We start from the raw sequence: 24,509 nt of genomic DNA, 5'->3' as shown, positions 1-24,509 counted from the left end.
ATCCAGCTTCTCATCCACCGTAACCCCTAGGTCCTTTTCTGCAGAACTGCTGCCTAGCCATTCAGTCCCTAGTCTGTAACAGAGCATTGGATTCTTCTGTCCTAAGTGCAGGACTCTGCACTTGTCCTTGTTGAAATCAGATTTCTTTTGGCCCAATCCTCTAATTTGTCTGGGTCTCTCTGTATCCTATCCCCACCCTCCAGCGTATCTACCACTCCTCCCAGTTTAGTGTCATCTGCAAACTTGCTGAGGGTGCAGTCCACGCCATCCTCCAAATAATTAATGAAGATATTGAACAAAACCAGCCCCAGGACCGACCCTTGGGGCACTCCACTTGACACCGGCTGCCAACTAGACATGGAGCCATTGATCACTAACCCCGTTGAGCCCGATGATCTAGCCAGCTTTCTATCCACCTTATAGTCCATTCATCCAGCCCATACTTCTTTAACTTTCCAGCAAGAATACTGTGGGAGACCGTATCAAAAGCTTTGCTAAAGTCAAGGAATAACATGTCCACTGCTTTCCCCTCATCCACAGAGCCAGTTATCTCCTCATAGAAGGCAATTAGGTTAGTCAGGCATGACTTGCCATTGGTGAATCCATGCTGACTGTTCCTGATCACTTTCCTCTCCTTGAAGTGCTTCAGAATTGATTCCCTGAGGACCTGCTCCATGATTTTTCCAGGGATTGAGGTTAGGGTGACTGTCCCGTAGTTCCCCGGATTCTCCTTCTTCCCTTTTTTAAAGATGGGGACTACATTAGCCTTTTCCCAGTCATCCGGGACCTCTCCCAATCGCCATGAATTTTCAAAGATAATGGCCAATGGTTCTGCAATCGTAATCTCCTTTAGCACCCTCGGATGCAGTGCATCCGGCCCCATGGACTTGTGCTCGTCCAGCTTTTCGGAATAGTCCTGAACCACTTCTTTCTTCAGAGAGGGCTGGTCATGTCTTCCCCATGCTGTGCTGCCCAGTGCAGCAGTCTGGGAGCTGACCTTGTTCGTGAAGACTGAGGCAAAAAAAGCATTGAGTACATTAGCTTTTTCCACATCCTTGGTCACTAGGTTGCCTCCCTCATTCAGTAAGGGGCCCACACTTTCCTTGATTTTCTTTTTGTTGCTAACATACCTGAAGAAACCCTTCTTGTTACTCTTAACATCCCTTTCTAGCTGCAACTCCAAGTATGATTTGGCCTTCCTGATTTCACTCCTGCATGCCTGAGCAATATTTTTATACTCCTCTTTAACCCATCGGGTCTCTTGAAGGCTTTTTGCTTCTCATATACTTAAAGAATTTATTTTTTATGATTCTCTCTGTTTGCTCTTCAAATTGCCTCTGAGTCTTCAAATTTCCATCTTACCTCTTCCTGCCATAGTTGAGGTACATTTCTAATGCATGCATCTGACGAAGTGGGTATTCACCCATGAAAGCTTATGCTCCAATACGTCTGCTAGTCTATAAGGTGCCACAGGACTCTTTGTCGCCTTTTACAGATCCAGACTAACATGGCTACCCCTCTGATACTTGATTTGTATGGGTGTCACTTTGGGCCGGATTTCCAGGTTTCAAAGAATACCTGTTTGGCTCAAATATCCTACTGAATTTCCATTTAGTTACACTTTATTTTCTTGCCTCCTGGACCTTTTTAGTCTAGGGGTATGTATGCCCTCTGGGAGAATGCTGTGGTTGGTTAGGAAGTTTCCATGAATCTAAGAGATTTTAATTTAAAGGACCTCAGGGTCTTTTAAACTAGTTTCCTCCTTGTTTAAAATCCCCCTTTCTAAAGTCTAATGTCACCATGCTAGTTTTTGTTATGAGTCCTACCCTGTGGTTTTTTTCTGAATCAGCTTTTGTGGTGTCACTTCAGACTAAATCAAGAACAGTCTCTCCTCGAGAGTTCTAGCTGTTCCATGAGGCAATGGTTTAAGCCGGGATAGTCAATTATTTTTTTGTGAAAGTCCAAATTTCTTGATCAAGGTTTAGTCAAGGTCCAGACTCCAGAGGAAATAAAAATTTAAAATCCCCAATAATTATGATAATAATAAATAATTAAAATATTTTGGGGTCTATTCTGGTCTGGTGGTCCACATTTGACACCTATTGGCTACCCCTGGTTTAAGTTATGAAGTAATTGCTTCTCTAAACTTTGTCATGTTGCAATGTTTGACCACTTTATATGCAGGAAGCTGCAGTCACTAATTATTACTGTTACCTGCCCCTATGGTCTCCCTTAGCATTGCACACTCAAGATGGTTTTCCACAAGTGGAAACCAGTAATGTAACCAGGATAGTTATATTCCTATGAGTAGGATTTGGACTCACCTGTGTGGTCCTCTCCACTCAGAAATCATGTCCATTAGATGCTCTGGAATCTTTTAGGTTTAGGTCTCCAGCCTCTGCAATTTAATCTGCTCCTTCTGTATAGTTCAAGGCAGGTATTGCATTATCGCCTTGATTGTGGTAATTTCACCATGTTTCAGAGATCCTGGCTATACAAATGGTTTCTTCCACTGACAGGTATTCAGGTCACCTCTTTTTGGTTTTAAGCTTCTCATGCTAATACATAGACATTTATATTTTGTGGCCAAAATCATCAAACTTGGATGTCTGCCATTGAGCTCCTAACTCCTTTTGTGACCACCTGTATTAAACATGGCCTGAGACTGCAAAGAGCTGAGAACTCCAAATGCCACTGAAGTCCAGGTGAGGTGCAGTGCTAAGCACCTTGGGAAATCAGGCCATTTTGGCCATCAGATGTCTACATACGGATTTAGGCCTATCTTTAGGCTCCCAAGTTTGAAAGCTCCGGAATATATTTTAGCCGTGTGACTATTACGATTAAACTCTTTTGCTGACTCCTCAGTGACCCCAACTTGTCCCTCCTCTATTCCAGCTGCAATTTCTGTCCCATCTCCTTCCCGCCACAAAGGAGGTGGATTACGGATCATGTGAGGAATCTCCCTCCTCTCCTCTGATAGGAAGGGGCAGGGATTTGTCTGGACCGCATTTCAAGAAAGATGTGGAGAAATTGGAGAGGGTCCAGAGAAGAGCAACAAGAATGATTAAAGGTCTTGAGAACATGACCTATGAAGGAAGGCTGAAAGAATTGGGTTTGTTTAATTTGGAAAAGAGAAGACCGAGAGGGGACATGATAACAGTTTTCAGGTATCTAAAAGGGTGTCATAAGGAGGAGGGAGAAAACTTGTTCACCTTAGCCTCTAAGGATAGAACAAGAAGCAATGGGCTTAAACTGCAGCAAGAGAGGTCTAGGTTGGACATTAGGAAAAAGTTCCTAACTGTCAAGGTGGTTAAACACTGGAATAAATTGCCTAGAGAAGTTGTGGAATCTCCATCTTTGGTGTTATTTAAGAGTAGGTTAGATAAATGTCTATCCAGGATGGTCTAGACAGTATTTGGTCCTGCCATGAGGGCAGGGGACTGGACTCGATGACCTCTCAAGGTCCCTTCCAGTCCTAGAATCTTTGAATCTATGGACTGGGGAGGCACTTGTGTCTCCGTTTTATGGGTGCACTTCTCTCACCTGGTTTGTATACCTCTGCCTTGTTGTGTTTATGGCTGTGTTGGCTGTGTACAAATGAGGGTCAATCTATCCTCATCATCGTATCCCCTCATTATACCCCACACTCAAACATAGCCACTCTATGAACTTCATACCCTCATATCTCAATGCCTGTACTTTGACCCATCAACCTTTTACCCCAATCGGGGATATTGCAGATTATGTATTCCTTATGCCACCTGATTTTAAACCAAACTTTGCACCCTCGATAACCTGTACGTTATTCCCTGATAACCAGAAACGTCTATGCTCAAACTCTGTTCACTTTTTTTTTTAACATCATCTTAATAAAATTTTTAAATCAGCAAAAGAAGTCAGCCCTGGCTTGGAGGGACTGCCTTTGGAAGCGAGAAGCTAGAGGACCCAGTTTTTCACTGCTCTACATTTGGCAGTCGTTTACATCTCTGCAAGCTAGAATGGCAATGTTCGCTCAGCTCCTGCTGGGCCCAGGTGTGTGACTCCCCAAAGTGCAGGGCAGGGCAGAATGAGGCCCCATGTCTCTAGTCTGGAAGGACACAAAGGCCCTGGTCTTGTGAGAGTTCTCATCCCAGGGAGTGGGAATGCTGGGCACTGGGGGCTCACCACGGGTGGAAGTGCCGGGCGCAGGGTGCCTGCAGGATTCAGTCTGTATCCTGAAGATACATTTACAAAACAACTAGGCAATTGGGATGAGCATTTCTTGGCCTGGAAGGCCAAAGAACATCCCTTAATAAAACATGCTGAAGGCCCAGTCATACAGTCCCTACACTGACAAAACTCCCACAGACTTCAGTGGAGCTTTGAGTAATGATGCTAGGACTGGCCCAACGGGGGGTTATAGATATTAGCACAAAAATGATACCGAGAGTTTCTTGCATGGCATGGATTATAGCCTTAGGTTTGCGACATTCCCATTCTTCCTTTTAGAATGGCAGCAATGTGGCTATGCCATAAACCATTAGCCAACATAAATACAAGATATATTGGGGGAGGAGGGTGGCAAGATATTTTGAAATAGAACTAAATTAAGTTTTGATGCAGATCAGGATGTTTTTGCAGGCACAACAATAGTTGAAAAGAAGAAAAGACCCCAGGGCGATGTGTTTCAGCAACTCACTGGTTATGCTAAGGATCAACTGAAATTGACATTCTGAGATCCCTCCCCCTCTGGAGTTGGGCAGCTCCTGCTACTGACATTTCCTCCTCATCTTAACTCCCTCTCCCGTGCCTCCTTCCACAGAAACTCAGGGACAGAGTCGAAAATTAGAATAAATTCCCAACTAAGATAAAAATTCCTTGCTGCCGTTCCTGGCCTCTGTCTCCTTCAGTTTCTCCCTCCCTCCCTTTCCATAATTAATAAATGGTAAATCTGAAACTAGCAAGATGAAGTTAGCAAACTTTTTGGTCACTTTCTTGCTTCAAGTCTGTTTCCTATGGAGCGGGGCGCTGGCTCAACAGCCAGAAATAGTCAACAATATTAAAACCTTTCAAGGTAAGAATGTCACTTTTTGTGGTGTATTTTCTTTTCCTTTCCTGTGTGGATAGTTTCCTAGAATGTTAAAGGCGAGATCTGCCTTCAGATCTGTATGCCTTGTACTGCTGAACAGATGTCTCAGGTTGTTTATACTGTTATAACTTTAGCTTTGTCTGAACATTTAAAAAAAGATCTATTTCAAATGTCTGTTGATTCCTTACACCTGTATTGAATATCTACCTGCTCCCTTTACTCACCTACACAGTTTATCCAGAAGCAATTTTTTCCCAGTTATCTTCAGCTCTGTTCCATCTCATATGCTATCATTTTTGGTTGGTATTTAGCAAAGAAGGAGACTAAAAACAACTAACATAGAGGATAATATTCTGGAATACTTCACAAATATTTGATGAGAATTTTATCAAAATCTGTAAAACTATTTTCTAGTTTTTGTCCTTTATTTGCAATAATCTCGTGTTCCTGTTGCAAAGAAAATTCCTTTGTCATAGGGACTTTTAAAAATTATTATTCTTTAAATGGAAAATGTATACAAGATAAAATGTAACACTACATCTGGACATTATTTTAAATAGTATCCCTCTGATATTTCATTGTAATGAATTAATTCATCTCTAAATAGATATAGAGCTTGGAAGCCTGGGAAAACAATCTCTCATTTTTAAAAGCACAATAAATGTAAAGATAAATACCAAGTTTTTTTCAGAAAAAGACATTCTTTCCTCATTGGCTTTAATCTATTGAATATATGTATATTTTCAATCCAGCCTAGCACAAATTCCATGCAAGTGTGAGTGTGTGTATATGTTTATAATTCTGACACACTGAATTATTATTTGCAAGGCGTAAACTTTAATTTAGTTTAAAAATGTAACAATGTAATACAGCTATAGGCTGCATATGTACTGTAGAAAATGCCTTGGCTATATCTCTTGAATAGACATGCTTCACCATGATGCATGGAAGACTCAATCCACCATGAAATATCTTGTAGCATAACTGGAAGATGCAGTAGCACAGTGTTTAAAACCCGCTGTCTCTGTTTTTGAACAGATTGCCCCGTTGATCTGTTTTTTGTTCTGGATACATCAGAAAGTGTTGCTTTAAGGGAAAAGCCATTTGGAGACGTCGTTTCACAGGTGAAAGATTTTACCAAGCGGTTCATTGACAAGCTAACAGAAAGGTAAATGTATTGGAAGCTTTTATTTTTTTCCTGCACTGCTTATTTTATTTTACTTTTCCACGGGTGTTCACCAGAATAGATTCACCAGAATAGAAAAAGTGACGCCAGTAAGATTGGGACTCTGCTTGGGAATTTGTATTTGTTTTGCATTAAGGCTGTCAGCTGGTGATCACTGTGTGCACAAGAGAAATGTTATGTGTTTGGCTAAGTAACAAATGAAAAGAAAATGTCTGCACCAACAATGATCTCATTCTGGGAACATTGGCTGGAGTTGCTAAATTGAGTTCTCCTTTATGCCTCCGAAGAAGTGGGCTGTAGCCCACGAAAGCTTATGCTCTAATAAATGTGTTAGTCTCTAAGGTGCCACAAGTACTCCTGTTCCTTTCTGTAATGGGAGTTTTCTGCACTTCTCCATCCCCATCTGCAGGTGGCAGTATTCCTTCAACAATGCTTAGTGTAGCCCGGGTTTGCTGCCCTGTGTGGTTTGCTTTACGTTTTCCCAGGGGTGGAGGCCTGTGGCTGTCGTGTTTCACGGGCAGAGTGAACATCTAGGATCATTTTTAAAAAAAACAGGGCTTAATCTGAGTGGTTGAAGTAATTGAGGCCTGTTCTTAAAATCAAAGCAGGGACCTGACCTATCCTCCGCCTTTGGTTTCACACACAGTCGCTTGCACCCTGCAGCCCTTCTGCTGGGTATGTGCAGCGCCCTGTGATCGCACACCCTGCAAGGGGAGCATGTGTGCATGCTGGGCCCTCTCCGCAGGAGGTGCAGGGCTTCAGCACAGCATCATGCACACGCCCAGCAAGGTGTGCAGCCCAGCTCCGCTGCAGGGAACGCTGGAATGGGCTGGGGGTGAGCCTGGGCTGGGCTGGCGCGGTCCCCCTCCCCCAACACCATGTTGCTGGATGGGGCCGGCAGGAGCACCTTGGTAACAGAGCCGCCTGTGGGGCCCATGAAGGAGAATCTTTATTAAACAGAGGCTTTTTCTAGCACATTTCCTTGCAAAGCTTTTCCTCGAATCCCACAACCCAGCACAGCCCCTCGCTCTCATGATGAGGGACACTGCAGCAAGTGAGTAGCTCCCAAGCTGCAGATCTGCTTGCCTCAGCTGTGGCCGCTGCTGCAAGCATAACTCCCCTCCACCATCCACCACCAGTGCATGGAGGGCATGGCACAGCGGCCCTGCCCTGCCGCACCCTGGCAGCCCTTCTCGAGGGGGAGGAGCACAGGACGGAGGGCCCAGCTGCTGCAAGCCATGTCTCTTCCCATTGGGGCGTGTCTGCCAAGTCCAAGCCTAAAGTTTGAGGTGATGGAACTGGGTGGGGGTCTGGCCTCCCACTTGGCCCCTTACTTGGGCCAGCGAGGACCTGCCTTCCTCACCCAACCCACCATGCCAACTCGAGGAGACCTGCTGCAGTCAGGGGAAACCCCATCACCCCAGAACCAAAGGGGATCCACTCCCCCCCATCCCAATAGCCCTACACGGGAAAGGACCTGCTGCTCCCTTGCTCAGAAGCCCACAGGCCCAGGCTGCCCTGCTGGGGACAGGTCTGTGCCGGGAAATGTTAGAAACATGTTCGCTCCCATCCCGTTAAACACACGTGGTACCTGGTGTGGGCGGACAGTGCTCATGGATAACACGGGCACTCGCTGGGGACAACGGGACCAGCATGTCCTGACACAGCACTTAGCAGTGGCTCCATGAGGGGTCGACTGGGACCTAGGACCAGCGAGCCCCGATGAAGTGCTGGGGGTGAGGAATCTGGGTGGGATGTGGTGGAGGGACTGATGGACTGGAGCGGGGAAGAATATGGACTGGATGGATTGTGGGGGGTGGGGAGGAGGTTTTGGGGTCAGGGAATGTTACATATGTTAGTGACTGCTGGAAAATATTCGAGGGACCCCTTGTCTCAAATCTGGCTCCCCAAAGGGGGGCCTGAGGGCTGCCACGTTGTTCATTCCTTCCCACCTCATCTGCAGAGGTCCCCAGCACTGGGGAGAGCGGTTTCCCCTGTATTTTCCCAACCATCGTCCTCTGAAGGTCTGAGAGTCCCAGTTTCCATCCCCATTTCCTTAGCAATCTCCGTGCCTAAAGCCATGAGCAGGCTGGTGTCTGTAGCTGTGCTCCCACACCACCCCACATGCTCAGCGTTCCTCGCGTTCCCCTGGGGGGCAGGAGGCTGGTGCAGCGTGGAGGGAAGAGGGGCAGGAGAGGCAGTTTGGGCACAGGCTTGGATACAGGGCTGTCCCTGCAGCCTCCTTGTCCAGCTCTTTCTAGAGTAATGACTCTGGCTGATCAAAGGCTTCTCCTATTCTTGAGATGGGAGATCTCTCCTCTGGGTCCTAGAAAGGGAGCCCCTAAGCTAAGGGTCCCCACTAAAACATAGGGCTGAAGCTCCCCACTAGATTAACCATTGAGGCTCTTGTCCTGGGTATATGGCAGTCCGATTTTCTCTCCCACAGTCAGTTCCCAGGGAGCATGAAGATGTTCAGCCAGTGCTGTGCATGACAATGCCCTGGTTGGAGACAGTCCAGTGGAGGGCAACAAAAATGATCAGGGGGCTGGGGCACGTGATGTATGAGGAGAGGCTGAGGGAAGTGGGCTGTTTAGTCTGCAGAAGAGAAGAGTGAGGGAGGATTTGATAGCTGCTTTCAACTACCTGAAAGGGGGTTCCACAGAGGATGGATCTAGACTGTTCTCAGTGGTGGAAGATGACAGAACAAGGAGCAATGGTCTCAAGTTGCAGTGGGGGAGGTCTAGGTTGGATATTAGGAAACACTATTTCACTAGGAGGGCGGTGAAGCACAGGAATGGGTTACCTAAGGAGGTGGTGGAATCTCCATCCTTGGAGGTTTTTAAGGCCCGGCTTGACAAAGCCCTGGCTGGGATGATTTAGTTGGGGTTGGTCCTGCTCTGAGCAGGGGGTTGGACTAGATACCTCCTGAGGTCCCTTCCAACCCTGATATTCTATGATTCTATGGTAGCTATTTGGACTCATCACTGGCTGCTTCTCCCCATACCTGATTGCTCATTGCACCTCTACTGATCGCACACTGTATGGGAATAAGGTATTGTCTCTTTGCTAACCACCTCACCTCCTTTCTTATCTGCTTCCTTCACTGATCCCTTGCATCCCCTGTAACTGCTTGGCTTAACTTACTGCTCGCTGGGTCACCCATTGGCTGATTCGCTGCACATCTGTTCAGTAATGATGACCAGGCGCCCAGGGCTGTGGCCACACCTCTCTGCGATGTCCTAGTGTCTGCTCCTCCCCCTACCCCCCTCTCTTTTATCTCTCCATGCCCTTCCTCTCCTCTCCTGGGTCACCACATCTGCCCCCCCCATCCCTCCCTGTCAACCCTCACAGCAATCCCCTCCCGCCGCCCTCTACTCCAACTGGAACACCCACTCTGGCTCCAACAGACCACTGCTGTCCACAGCTCCTTCGTCTCCTGGCTCTGCCCTGGGCCTGGACCGCCCGACGCTGCCCATGCTGCTGCTCGTCTCCTCCCACGTGCCCCACTCAGAGAGTCATGGCAGGGGTGTCATGTCTTCTCCTGTCTTGCTCCTCCCACTTCCAATCTCTCCCCTGCTGCTCCTTCCTACTTCTCCTCCCCCTCCAGACTGCACCCTCCAACTCTTCTCTCCTTTCGCCCACAAAGCTCCCCAGCCTGTAGGGGAGGATGTCTGCCTGGCTGAGAGGGTTACTTCAGGAGCCAACATGGCTTCCAGGGTGCCGGAGGATGAGGTCTCCTGCATCCTGCCATGCATACAGCCAGCCAGTAGTGCGCACTGCCAGCCAATGCACCAAATGGCATGGTGGGCCAGGCACTGACACTCACTGGCAGAGAGGGGAGGATTGGCCCCATGGGAAGGAAGGAAAGATGGCCCCTGAATGAGGGGTTAGCAATAATCAGTGCCCAGATAAGGTTTTTCAGGGAAGGGGATGGAGAGAGGGTGCTAGAGTTAAAAAAAAAGGAAAAATGGAACAGGATGGGGAAATGGGAGAGCGATCAAATGTGACAGGCCATGTCAGCTTCCCGTCTGTGCAACCGCTTCTACTGAGACACACTCCTTGTCAGGCGCGACTGCACCTGCTGCTATAACAAGTGCCAAACCCATATATTCACACACAACCCCCTATCTTCACACCCATGCATCTACTCTACCCTCTGTTCATACACATTTACATTCACCCTATCTTCACACCCCTCTATTCACATACCTATGTACCTTCACAGCCAGACATCTACACCCCTCTATTCACACACAGTTACATGCACCCGTAACGTCACACCCATGCATTTACACCCATTTGCACAGAGAATTTTCTTTTCATTTAGAGTTGATACATGAGACACATTCAGCCTTAAAAATGTGCATAAGGAACTGATTCTACACACAGGTTTATTCACAGATTATGAAGTCAAACGGTACCATTATGATCATCTAGACATAGGATTTCCCTGAATTAGTTCCTGTTTGAACAACAGCAAATCTCTTAGAAAAATCTCCAACCCTGATTTTAAAATCTCCAGTGATGGAGGGTGCAGCACATCTCTGGGTAAATTGCTGCAATGGTTAATTATCCTCACTGTTAAAAATTTATACCATGAAAGCCTCTAGCTTCAACTTCTAGCCATTGGACCTTGTTGTACCTTTGGCTATGTCTACACTACCCGCCGGATCGGTGGGTAGCAATCGATCCAGCGGGTTTGATTTATCATGTCTAGTCTAGACGAGATAAATCGACCCCCAAGCGACTTCTGTATTCCAGCGCCGCGAGAGGCGCAGGCAGAGTCGATGGGGGAGCAGCAGCAGTCAACTCAATGTAGTGAAGACACCGCGGTGAGTAGGTCTAAGTACGTTGACTTCAGCCACGTATTCACATAGCTGAAGTTGCTTAACTTAGATCAATCCCCTCCCCCCCCCCCAGTGTAGACCAAGCCTTAGTCTGCTAGATTGAAGAGACTTCTCTTCTCAAACTTCTATTCACCATGTCGATACTTATGGACTGTGATAAAGTCACCCTTAATTTTCTCTTTACGCTAAACAGATTTGTTAAAATAAACAGACTGAGCTCTTGGAGTGTCACCATATAGCATGTTTTCCAGTCCTTTAATCCTTCATCCCCCTGCATCGCACAAGAGACAGACCTGAAGGAAAGACCTAGAGAGGCAGGACTCTGGCTGAGGCAGAGGCTGCACCATTACCAAGAATGTTGTTTGTAAGTCAGTAGGATGCTGAAGTCAGGGCAATATTTAGGTAGAGCTGAGAGAGTAGAAGGTCTGTACGGGCCACTCCGCTGCAAGAGAGACAAAGCCAGAGATGTGTGGGGACTGGGAGGGGGCCATGGCGGCGGCGAGGGGAGGGAACTGCAGGGGTGGGGGAAGCAGACACTGAAGGTGGGTGTCCCTGTTTGTGTCTCCAGGTATTACCGGTGTGACCGGAACTTGGTGTGGAATGCCGGAGCTCTGCATTACAGCGATGACGTCGTGCTGATCAAAGGGCTCGAACGAATGCCCGCTGGACGAGCTGACTTAAAGGACAGAGTGTCTGCTGTGAACTACATCGGGAAAGGCACCCATACAGACTGCGCCATCAAGAGAGGGATTGAGGAGCTGCTCATCACGTGAGTGAGAACAATGCCTCCCACACGGTGTCCAAGGAGCACAGAGGAGAGGGAAGGAGGTGGCTGGGAGAAGCCTTGGCAGCTCTGTGCCATGCTGGCACTTTGAAACATTCTGGAGAGGCACTATGGTCTGACTTCACCACCTCCACCAGGGCACTTCCCCCTTCGCTTCTCTGGGCTCTTTGTTTGTGTTTGTATTTACCCCCAAAACACTCTGTGAGACCACTGGTGATCCTCAGCTGGTAGAAATCTCAACAGAGCTTTGACAATGGACACGCACTAAGGATCTGCCCCCCATTACATTTAGCTACACCTCAGCCTGGCTCCACTGCTTTGAGCATAATTTAGTAACTGCATCCACAGTGGACACAATCAGGTGTCTGTAGTTTTAAATGGGTGTAATTACAGGTGCAATTAATTGTGCCTGCAGTTAATTATGTGGAAAAATTATACCTCTAATATTGACTAGAGACTCTTTTTGCAAATGTACATAAGAACGGCCATGCTGGGTCAGACCAATGGTCCATCTAGCCCAGTATCCTGTCTTCTGACAATGGCCAATGCCAGGTGCTTCAGAGGAAATGAACAGAACAGGTAATCATCAAGTGATCCATCCCCTGTCACCCATTTCAGGCTTCTGGCAATTAGAGGTTTAGGGACACCCTGAGCATGCAGTTGTGTCCCTGACCATCTTGGCTAATAGTCTATCCTCCATCAACTTATCTAATTCTTTTTTTGGACCCAATAGTATGGCTACCCAAATGTAGCCTTAAAGGTGTGGCAAAGCTCGTCACACAAGGCTCGCCTCTCTGAATACTGACTAGAGAGTGAATGGGCCACTTCACCCTGAATACTGCCTGAAATATGTGTTTACTACTTATGCTAAACAATCTGTTCCACTTTGTATGTAGCTGTGACACTCTGAGTACCTTTCCAAGACCCACAGGAGTGCTCTGTGTCAGCTCAAAAGCTTGTCTCTCTCACAAAGAGGAGGTGATCCAGTAACAAATATTACCTCCCTCACCTAGTCCCTCTAGGGAGCTCTCAGCATTTCACACAGGGGATTCCATCTCTGCGTGGGACATGCCTCCTCTTGAAATCCTTCATTAGTTATATTACAGTAGCTCCCGGGGTCCCAGTTGGGATCCATTGTGCTAGGTATCCTACAGAAAGACACAGGGCCTTCCCTAGGCAGCTTGCAACCCAAGGCTCCGGGCGTAGAAAGGGATCTGCACAAGGTGCAAAGTTCGATTTGTATGGACTCAATTGTAGGTTTGGGGCCTAGATCAAGAAAAGACCCAAGACAGGGTAAGAAACAGTAGGAGGGGAGGGAGGTCCAATAGAGTCTACAAAATGTATCTAAACCAATTGAATTTACATTTACGTTGCAAATGTCTATTTTTAGACATTTTAAAACTTCTCCTCTTCTATATTTAATTATTTTTATTGAAAAAAATCCTAAATTTGAAGTGAATTGAAAGGTTGAACTAAATTTCCCCAGTTCCTTCCTCCCACTTTTTGAGCTTTGTTATAGTCCCAGGAGACACTGGTGGGACAGAGAAGGGCAGGGTCAGAGGGCATAGAACAATTACAGAGCAAGTCAGTGATTAAAAAATCCAGATTTCAATAGGCATCACAAGGAGAGCTGGGCAAATAACAGATTTTTCAGTTTGTGGGCAATTCCAAAAAAAGAATTTACTTCAAGTTGAATCTAAAATGAATTTTTTTAAAAATGTGAAGTGAATTGAAAAGTTGAAAAAAAAATGTTGGGATCAAACAAAATGTGTCATTTCTACATAAAGGAGTTGGCGGATGAGATTGCAGAGCCATTAGCCATTATTTTTGAAAACTCATGGCGATCAGGGGAGGTCCCGGATGACTGGAAAAAGGCTAATGTAGTGCCCATCTTTAAAAAAGGGAAGAAGGAGGATCCGGGGAACTACAGGCCAGTCAGCCTCACCTCAGTCCCTGGAAAAATCATGGAGCAGGTCCTCAAGGAATCAATTATGAAACACTTAGAGGAGAGGAAAGTGATCAGGAACAATCAGCATGGATTCACCAAGGGGAAGTCGTGCCTGACTAACCTGATTGCCTTCTATGATGAGATAACTGGCTCTGTGGATGAGGGGAAAGCAGTGGCTGTGTTATTCCTTGACTTTAGCAAAGTTTTTGATACGGTCTCCCACAGTATTCTTGCTGGAAAGTTAAAGAAGTATGGGCTGGATGAATGGACTATAAGGTGGATAGAAAGCTGGCTAGATCGTCGGGCTCAACGGGTAGTGATCAATGGCTCCATGTCTAGTTGGCAGCCGGTTTCAAGCGGAGTACCCCAAGGGTCGGCCCTGGGGCCGGTTTTGTTTAATATCTTTACTAATGATCTGGAGGATGGTGTGGACTGCACTCTCAGCAAGTTTGCAGATGACACTAAACTAGGAGCCGTGGTAGATACACTAGAGGGTAGGGATCGGATACAGAGGGACCTAGACAAATTAGAGGATTGGGCCAAAAAAAACCTGATGAGGTTCAACAAGGACAAGTGCAGAGTCCTGCACTTAGGACGGAAGAATCCCACGCACTGCTACAGACTAGGGACCGAATGGCTAGGTAGCAGTTCTGCGGAAAAGGACCTAGGGGTCACAGTGGACGAGAAGCTGGATATGAGTCAACAGTGTGCTCTTGTTGCCAAGAAGGCTAACGGCATTTTGGGCTGTATAAGTAGGGGCATTGCCAGCAGATTGAGGAACGTGATCGTTCCCCTGTATTCGACATTGGTGAGGCCTCATCTGGAGTACTGTGTCCAGTGTTGGGCCCCACCCTACAAGAAGGATGTGGAAAAATTGGAAAGAGTCCAGCGGAGGGCAACAAAAATGATTAGGGGTCTGGAGCACATGACTTATGAGGAGAGGCTGAGGGAACTGGGATTGTTTAGTCTCCAGAAGAGAAGAATGAGGGGGGATTTGATAGCAGCCTTCAACTACCTGAAGGGGGGTTCCAAAGAGGATGGAGCTCGGCTGTTCTCAGTGGTGGCAGATGACAGAACAAGGAGTAATGGTCTCAAGTTGCAGTGCGGGAGGTCCAGGTTGGATATTAGGAAACACTATTTCACTAGGAGGGTGGTGAAGCACTGGAATGCGTTACCTAGGGAGGTGGTGGAGTCTCCTTCCTTGGAGATTTTTAAGGCCCGGCTTGACAAAGCCCTGGCTGGGATGATTTAGTTGGGAATTGGTCCTGCTTTGAGCAGGGGGTTGGACTAGATGACCTCTTGAGGTCCCTTCCAACCCTGATATTCTATGATTCTATGATTCTATGAAACCGTTGTAGAAGATTTTTGATTGTTTTTAATAAAACTAAAGGTCATTTGGAAAAGAAAAGTTATTTTAAACTGAAAAATCAAAATGTTTTGGGTTTTTTTTAATTAATTTGGGGGAGAGGGGGAGTTCAACCCCCAATGAATGTAGGGCAAACCACAGAGCCTATGTCAATTTGGGCCTGCTTAGCCCTTCCTGACGTTAATAGGCACCCTGCCTTGGACTCCAATGGGAGTTGGATGGAGTTGTACACCAACAGCAGTAACAACATATTCCCAACAGAAACTGACAAAGTCTTCAGACCAGTTAGAGAGACAGCTACCTAAGAGACTGTCCCCTAGGCATTTCTCTCTCCCGCCTCATGTCAAACCAACCCAGGTATTTGCAAGCCCAATTCAGTGTGGGAAGCAGAGGAACCATTTTCCAGCAACACCCACCAACCAGGCCTCAGGCTTCCAGTGACAGAGTCGGTGCGTCTCATGGGAATTGTTTCAGGCTAAGACAAAGTGGAGCAGGAAGCTAGTGACACTCCCTTGTTACCAGTGAATCAGGTTTAGATTAGGACGTGCTGTTTGTAATAGGTGAAGTCTGAGATTGTGTGTGTCCTTCCTAGTTTCGTGTGCTTCTTAGCATGCCGTTTAACCCGTCTTTTCACTCAGGCCTGAGATCTTCATTCCCATGGATGACAACCAGAAGCAACACCGCTTGTGTTGTGATGGGCAAAGCTTAGCATTATGTCACAGAACCTAACAGATGCCCTTACTCCATGTGTGAGTGCACACGGCTTAATGCCTAGGTGCTTAGCTTCAGCTGGGGCGTTGCCTTTCTCCACCAGGCTGACAAAAGCCATCCTGGTACTTTTGACACTTGACTTGAAACTGCAAATGTGGGTTACTGCACTCCCCAGTAAAAGGCTTCCCGTTCTCTGCAGTGATGAGGAATTGCCATGTGCTCCCTTCAACCCACCCTCCCTTCCAGATTGCTTCAAAAGTTCGCTGATCAACTTGGCCTGGGATTGCAAGTACTCCCCTGACCTTTCTCCTCTGTGTCCATTCATTGGAAGTGTTTCCTTTTGGAAGTTAAGCTGCTGTCTACACAGATGTTACCTGTGGATCTGAGTTTAGTGATACCGTACTGTGTAGTTAGATAGTCTGGGGATTAAATTATGAGCATTGTGTTTCTTTTTGAAATGCGGTTTATATGCTCTTTGTAAATAATCATTAATAATGTTTATCTTGCTGCTTCTGCTTCCTGCTGCCAAGTGACACGAAAAGGGAAAGATCTGGCTCAGTGTGTTGTTGGTTTAATAATTCAGGTTCTCTGTATAGAAATATCCTTACATGTAGTATTAAACCATCATCCAAGGAAACCTAATTTCATTCCAAATAGCCTTTTATTACATTCATGTCACAGGATAAGTAAGGTTCAGGTTAAAGCCACAAAACAACCCCACAAATTGAGAAAACACTGTAAAAATAGGTTTTTTTACAAACTCTTAGCCCAACCCCCACCTCACACTTACTATTTGTACAGTACTGGAGGTTGTTGGGGAGGGGCAGGGGGTGATCCCTGTGTTACTGGGAGTTCATCACTTGGAATGCAGGATTTCACAGGAGTCCAATCTATGATCTAATTTAAAGACATCCATGTTAAATGCTGATAAATTGTTATTGTCCTAAAAATGAGGCAAAAATTTTCTCAAGAAAAGAGAACCGCAGAAAAACACTGAACTGCTCCCCCTGAGTGTCACCATCAGCGCAATCAGGCTGAGATGCCAAGGGTTTGAACTCTGCCCTCTTTCAGTGCAGTATACCTGTAGACCATTAATCCTTCTGTCGCGAGTGCAGCAGTGTCCCCCAACCACACATTGCCGTAATGCTGTGAAACACGGCGAGCGTAGGTAGTGTCAGAATAGACGCGGGGGCACTCATCAAAGCGACACATTTCCAGCTAACCATTTTGAATTGTTACAGCGGCTCCCATCAGAAGGAGAACAAATACCTGATTGTGGTGACAGACGGACACCCCTTGGAAGGGTACAAAGAGCCATGTGGAGGACTGGAAGATGCTGCCAATGAACCAAAGCATCTGGGGATCAAAGTGTTCTCCGTTGCCATTTCTCCTGGCCAGCTGGTATGAATTGCTCAAATGTGGCCCTTGTTATAGCCTGGGTATTTCATAATTGGAGTGGAAAGGAATGAAGCTAGAAACAGGATATTACTGAGTGGATTCAGTTAATCCTCTCTTTGATGCAGAGGGTCCCATGCCCCACAGTAATTCCAGGATGGGCAGCCAGTGAGTATAAAGTTTGAAGCTGGGGGAAAAAATGACAATTAGAAATAAAGAACCAGTGGAGCTATGCCAGTTGACACCAGCTGAGAGTCTGGTCCAATGCCTGTAATTAACACAGATGGTCCCAAAATAAACTCCTGGATCTGACACCCACACCTTAATTCTGGGGAAACTTGGATTCAACTCCATAGCCGAATGTTATGGTTGATCCTATCTCTACATTCGGCTGAGCAAAACCATCAGATCCCAGGAGGCACAGGTACTGAGATGAAATTGAGGTCTGACACTTTCTGAGACCATGCTTGAGCCAAGCTAGTGCGAGTCTGTCTCCCCACGCTGGGAGGCTCATTCCTGGCTGCAGTGTAGATATACCCACAATGATTTAAAGATGATCAAGCATGTTTGGCTGATGGGTGCTCCTAAAAATAGGAGGAGGTTCACGGCCCAGGGAAAAGCTCAGCTGGCTTCCTGAATGCCAAGAACATGGCACTGCCTCTCTAATTTCTCAGCCACTTCCCCAAGTACTAGCTCAAGCCTGGATAATACTGTCCTATTCCCAGGACAGATGATGCAGTTCCTGAGACACTGATTTCTTTGCACGGGCAGGCCATTTCTAGAGTGTAGCTTACAAGGCTAGCACATGCACGGATGCCATCAAGTCATGTTACTTGAGTTAATCATGGATGGAAGGGCACTTAGGAGATATCAGAGCTCCTGATCTCCTTTGAGTCCAACTTTGCTGCTTTGTTGTTGTTTTACCCCAGGAACCAAGGATGAGTATTATTGCCACGGACCCCAGCTATCGTCGCAACTTCACAGCAACCGGCAAGACAGTAGATATTGACTATACAATAGAAACCATCATAGATATGATTGTGAGTATTCCCTTGCTCTTCCCCTCCATTGCTCCTGGCCCCCCTTCTCTCCTGTCTACCCCAGCCCACTGCTGCAGGGTATTTGGCCACGCTGTTCTAAAGGAGCTCATCAAATGTTTGTATTGTTTTTGCTATTTCAGAAAAAGAATATGGAACCAATGGTGAGTCTTGCGTTCTCCGGGCTTTTCACTTATACAGCAGGAGCCCACTGCCGTCTCCATCTGAATGTGTTCCCTTCCCAGCCCCCTCTCCCTCGCTGTCTGAGCCAAGCTGGCCCTCCTGTGAGCCACGCCGAAAGGCAGTGCTTGTTCTCACTTCGTACTACACAACAGTGAGCCCAGAGCCAGGGCCGTTGGGCTGCCTCCATCTATAGCCCAGAGGCAGTAAAGGGATGCAGTTGACTCCTCTCTTCCAGGCAGTAGGGAACAAACTATACCAGGCCCGGAGAGCCACCCCTGAGCCTTTTCTGCTCTCCAGGCCCCCCAGGGGTATGCAGAGATTTCGCAGCTGAGTGGACATGCCTTGGAATCTCCTGCCTATGCACAGTTCAGCTCTGGGGGAGAGGGTGCACATGGAGCTCTTCTTACTCCTGCTGGCAAAAAGTACAGGATGCCCTCTCTTAGCCTTTGGTGCTAGCTGCTAGCAAGTACCCAGTGGGGTGGAGCCTGGCCACACACCCAGACGTACGTTGCTGTGCCCCGTAGGGTCCAGTGAGTGCAGCTGAGCATACTGGGGGGAGAGACTTTCGGGTTTCTTATTAACACATCAGAATAACCCGGCCTCCCTGTATAGGGAGAGTGGCTAGCCTGCAGACTGTGGCACGCCAAGTCTCTTCTTGACCTCATAACAGCGTAAGTCACCGTCGGGTGCCACCTGCCTGGACACCTACAGTCCGATCCAGCTCGCCCCTTCCTGGGTTAATGGCAGTTCGTGGTGGGAAGGCCATAATTCAGTGTTTCAATTTCTGCCCAGGTTAACTGTGGTAGGCCAGCTCCTCCATGTCTCTAACATTGTGCTTTCTTCTTCTCTCTGGACAGTGCTGCTCCTATGAGTGCAAGGTGAGTGGGGCGCTACCAGCCCTCCATTAGCTCGCATTGAGTACATCTTTCTCCATGTCTGTGCACGTGTCCCTGCTCTAATCATTACATGTTTTTTTTGCAGCAAGATAGAGGGCCTGTGGGACCACCTGGGGATCCAGGATATGAGGTTAGTAAATAAACGCACCTAGCAGCTGCCTTGCCATGGGAGTGAGGCTGAGATGGGTACACCAGAGCAGAGATCCCACTGGAGGGACTTGGGGTGGCCACTGGACAGGGATACTCGTGGCATAATCACCATCTGTCTCCATGTGGTTTGTGCTCTGGCCTGCGGCCTTCCAGAGCAAGGCTGCCTCCGTCAAGAAAATATAGATTAAGGATCTAAGCAGAGAACAGTATCTGTGGCTTTAACTCCATGCCCCTTTGTTAGACCACCCTCCCCCCAGAATCGCTGCTGTCTGAGAGCTTACAAGCCAGCCCTCCCTTAGCCCTACAACACAGCTGCATCCTCCAGACAAGAAGAGCTGGGTTCCCACCCAGATGCTGTTCACGCTCCCAAATGCCAGTGGTGGGCCATGCCAGGCCACTCCTCTCCTTGGAGCTGGCACTGGAGTCCTGGGACATCCCTGTCACTCCCCAGGGTCAGCAGACAGCACTGCGTCTGGGCCACCACCCCAGCAAGGCTCCCAGCAGTAGGAAGTAGAAAAGGGGGACAGTGCGAACTGAACCAAGGGGGGTATGTGTTGGGATCACAGCTGTGCTTTCCTGAGCTTTAGGAGAGCCAGAGTGGGGGTGACCTTCAAGTGAACACCAGTCAGTCCCTTGTGGCAAGCCCTGTGTTCCCGGGGCTTCCCTGGAGCCTCAGAGGCACGGTGACTCCTGCAGCCGTGCCGTCTCACAAGGTGCTACCTTTCCACGCGATCACTTAGCTGACATCACTGGTTTCTACTTCAAAGGAGCAGAAGTCAGACTTACCGACCAGTCCTTGCCAGGATCCCATTCCATTGCCTGCGGGAAAGTCAGCGCAATGTTTGCTTTTCTCCAGTCTCCCTCTAGGCTGGGGTGGGAGATGACACATAAGATTGGGAAATAAGGAACCAGTCATGGGGAGAACAGGAGCAAAATCCTTTGAGCCCATTGGCTATAATTTCCAATTTGCTCAGTGGACCGCACTGCTCTCTCTCAGAAGCTCTAGAGATGTAGTGAGCTGGCCTGCCGGAGGTGGTGCTGTTTATGAATCAGGAAGCTCCTTGTTGGTGAGCACCTTGTCACAGACCCAAAGCAAATGAAGTCATTTGGTCCTAGACAATAAGAAGAGACACACATCCAGCTGATCAGAAACATTAAGCTAATGACAATGAGCATGCCCGGGGCCATTTGTTCTTGGGGGAGAGTCACTCCAGGGAGTTATGCTGGGAATGAAATTGGATCACTTGATAAAGCTACATATAAATAGAGATTGTGTCCTACATTGATAAATATTTTGTGTTTCAGGGGGAAAGAGGAAAGCCCGGTCTTCCCGGTGAGAAGGGAGTTGCTGGAGAGCCAGTAAGTAGGGAAAGACACACGGGGCTTTGATGGGGGAGATTGCACCGGAGGCTATGCTTTGACCCTTAATGGCTCGTGTGAAATATTCTAGAGCTCCTGGGACAGCACTCCTTTGTAGGATGGGTCTGTATGCTCATCTTGTTCTGGGCTAACTCCATCATGGGATGGTGCGAGACAGTCACCTTGTTCTGGGCTAGCTTGTTGCATTCCAAGAAGACGTGTAAAGGTGTAACGTTCTGTTTCAGTGTGTCAGGTACAGTGATGTTCACATTAGCATGCTGTGGTACAGGCCTTGTTCGCATGGGTCATGGGGCAGTATGTTGCTGGTTTTCCAGTCAACTGTAGTTCTGACCAATAAGTTTGTCAGACTATCATGTTGCTCTGCTCAACAATGGATGAGCTAACATGTTTACAGTACTAGCTGTCGATGGTCCAACACTGCAGGAAATATGATGCCCTGGACTCCAGATAATAAACAGGATGTACCCTGTTACATGAGAATGTCCAGTCTGCTAGATCATACTTTCCCTTATTGTGACCCATCTGGATTTTTTCTCCTCCTTCTCCCGTCTCCTACTTCTCTTGGGGACCAAGACTAAGGGGTCTTAGGAAATAAAACCTCTGCAGCAGCTGTCCAATAGGCCACCCATAGCTATGACTCTCTGGTTATCTTCTCTGCACAGACCCAGCCAGCTGGAACGTCCTGGCCACAGTCTCCAGCATTGTTAGGGAGTAAGGACAGCCCTGTGCTGGGCCAACCAGGAAGCAAACCCAAGTAGCCAAATGGATATAACAGACAGATTGGTAATGACAGGCCTTCCCACGGCCAGTGGGTCAATCAAGAAAACCCAAGGTGGTGAGGACTCTGAATCCCTGACCGGCCCGAGTCTGAGGAGAGATGAGCTCCAAAGATGATGCAGTGTTTCAGTAGTAGCTGGCCTGGAGATTGCCTTCACTTCAGCTTCTCTTAAGGATCGGAGGGGTTCTATAGGCTGGTCTATGTTTGGGTCCCACGCTAGTCACACAGGAACAGTTCAGTGCACAGGGAAAGAGTATCTGGTAGCGACATTTGATTGGCTACAACAGAATAGTAGACCAGCCAATGAGAGCTCCCTCCCTGCCCCCACTCCCAGTCAGGGCCACATTGTTTCTGTGGGACACCATGGCAATGGTGCTGAGAGTGATGACAATGGTCTGAGGATGACTCAGATGAGGAGCCCTTCATCTCCTCACTGCAAACCTGTAGCCACCAGGCCTCTGAGTGCCAAACCCAAAATAACCACGGTTTTTCTCTGACTCACCCATCCCATGGATGCCCACCTCACTTTGGCTCTGGTGCCTCTCTCCACTATAGACAGGGCCGTGTTACAGGGAGGTGTTTAATCTGCTAACAGGAGGAGAAAAACATCATTTTTATTAGGTACATTTATTTTTGTAGGTGTATTTCTCCCACACCCATCAGGGCACAGTCAGCTTGGAAAACTTGTGACTATATATTTTCTTCTTTGTAGTTTTTTTCCTAGACTTAACTTTCATCCCAAATGACACCTCTTGCAGCTCTCAGTTTCCCCAGACCTGGAAAGGACCTGATTTTCAGATATTCATATCGAGAGCTTTAAGGGGATGAATCCTTCCTTACCTTCCCAAGGAAGCAATTAAGTTTCCTTTAACTTCCCGAGATGGTTAGATGCTTGCAACATAAATGTTAATGAGTACTCGCTGTGTATTGGCATGGGAAGAGGAATCGCTCTGTATGACCCACTGGCAAAGTTTGGATTTGAAACCCAGCAGCAAAATTTGCACTGAAATACCCAGCCTAGATTTGGCAGAAATAAATCAATTTGTCTTCACTTTCCTTTGTATTTGTTGATAAGATTGGAGCCCAGGTGTAGGGAAGTGGGTGTTCTGCAGACGATGAAAAGTACAGCTCAGTTGAATGGACAGAGATATTTCAGGAACATGATTTTTGGCATGTGGGTTTTTGTTGAATTTGTTTTAAAACCTAGAAATCCATCATAAATAGAGAGAGCTTGAATACCATTTTCCCCTTACATATACATAGTATGCTGCTGAACAGGAGGGGTTGTGGTTAGCGATTTCCTGCTATAAAGATTCTAATGTGTTGGTGTTTTGTACCCTAGGGCAAGCCAGGTGACCTGGGACCCATTGGCTACCAGGGGATGAAGGTATGTGCAATTTCCTTTGCAGTCTATTGGAGGGTGATTAGGAGTAGTAGCATCGTCATGGCGTCTTAGAGCTGTGTTATGATGCACACTTCATTGTCTCAGTTTAATTGTTGTCTGTCTTTTGTTGTTTAGGGAGAAAAAGGCATTAAAGGAGAAAAGGTGAGTGTGGCATGCAGTGTGCAGTCAGCGGCCTTCGTCAATCCTGCAGGTTTTGCTAATTTCACCACACAGTCTCCTGTGACAACTTCCCCCTTTGGCAGCATGACTAGGCTTTCTCCTGGAGACTGTAACGTGGCCTCCTCCACTGCCACTGCCAACACCGTGTCCTGGATGTCAACTACATTTATCTACTTCTGTGCTCCTTTGTCAGCTTAGTGACTCTATGGTTGCTTCTCTCTCTCACACAAACACACACTGCTATGGGTGATTGGTTTCCCCTCACGACACTCACACCAGAAGGGCTTACCTCAGGGGAGTAACGAGAAGCAGGTTTTTCCTAGGCTCAGCAGGACTCTGACCCTGGCTGATTCAGCCCCAGTGGGGTCTGCATCTCCCAACATTGGCAAGTTGAGTGCGGGAGGTCCAGCACCACAACACAGCTGGGCATGTTGTCCTCACATTCCAGCAAGGCAAGACCAGAGGGACAGGCGCTTTAGGACTCCCCACTGTGGAGTCAGGGGTGACTGGGGCTCTGAGAGCTGTAGTCCAGACTGATGATCCTTTCCATGAACTTTCAAGCCCAGCCTGCTGGGTGTTTGCCCACCCGTCATGTCTGCCCTCTTCTCCAGCGCCCTGCTAGGAGCAGCATGTTATCCGGGCAGTTGAGACAGAGACATTAGCGAGGGGAGGGGGAAAGCCCTGCCTCCTTTACTAGAGAAGAGGCAGGCCGACTTCGAAGGGGAGCTTGCATCCTCTGTCTCCCGTCCTTCCCGGTCAGCTGGGCCAAGCCAACACACAGCCCACACATGGCCGGGAGGTGAACGTGACCTGTCTGCTGTCACTAACCTCTCCCTTCCTTTCCGGACAGGGCTCGCGAGGATCCAAAGGAGCTAAGGTGAGCTGCTGGGATTTTCCTATGACTGGGTGGGCCCTGATGGGGTGTGGAGCGTGCCGGAAATGGTTTCTACACTGTTCTCTTGTTTCTCTCCACCCAGGGGGAGAAGGGCAGGCATGGCATTGACGGCATAGATGGCATGAAGGTGAGTCTCGTGCTTAGGGGCACAGCATGCTGGGAGTGCTGTCTGTGTACGCTGGTTACCATAGAGACATCTGTGGGCCAGGAGCCTGATGCTGGAAGGCCAGGAGGCTCTGTTTGACTCCAGGGCGTTTTGGGCTCCCTGTGCCCTTAGGGGTGGGGTCGTGGCACAGAGTGATTGGGGGTTGGGTGCAGGAA

The 24,509-nt window shown here is 47.7% G+C and overlaps 1 protein-coding gene across 1 annotated transcript in view; it reads left to right on the top strand.

Annotated features, from left to right (window-relative positions):
* The first annotated feature begins 4,618 nt into the window (after positions 1 to 4,618).
* Positions 4,619 to 24,509, top strand: part of COL6A1 (collagen type VI alpha 1 chain) — a 67,319-nt gene continuing 47,428 nt past the window's right edge. Inside the window, exons 1-13 of the mRNA XM_005282633.5 lie at positions 4,619 to 5,053; positions 6,107 to 6,236; positions 11,670 to 11,870; positions 17,152 to 17,311; positions 18,235 to 18,345; positions 18,486 to 18,506; positions 19,383 to 19,403; positions 19,507 to 19,551; positions 20,877 to 20,930; positions 23,072 to 23,116; positions 23,249 to 23,275; positions 24,144 to 24,170; positions 24,271 to 24,315. Of these exons, the coding sequence (XP_005282690.2) occupies positions 4,945 to 5,053; positions 6,107 to 6,236; positions 11,670 to 11,870; positions 17,152 to 17,311; positions 18,235 to 18,345; positions 18,486 to 18,506; positions 19,383 to 19,403; positions 19,507 to 19,551; positions 20,877 to 20,930; positions 23,072 to 23,116; positions 23,249 to 23,275; positions 24,144 to 24,170; positions 24,271 to 24,315 (996 nt within the window). The 5' untranslated portion in view covers positions 4,619 to 4,944. The remainder of the gene's footprint in view (positions 5,054 to 6,106; positions 6,237 to 11,669; positions 11,871 to 17,151; positions 17,312 to 18,234; positions 18,346 to 18,485; positions 18,507 to 19,382; positions 19,404 to 19,506; positions 19,552 to 20,876; positions 20,931 to 23,071; positions 23,117 to 23,248; positions 23,276 to 24,143; positions 24,171 to 24,270; positions 24,316 to 24,509) is intronic.

Source organism: Chrysemys picta, chromosome 11 (assembly GCF_011386835.1).
Source record: "Chrysemys picta bellii isolate R12L10 chromosome 11, ASM1138683v2, whole genome shotgun sequence".
NCBI classification, from domain to species: Eukaryota; Metazoa; Chordata; order Testudines; family Emydidae; genus Chrysemys; species Chrysemys picta.
This window is presented reverse-complemented; position numbering and strand designations above follow the sequence as displayed.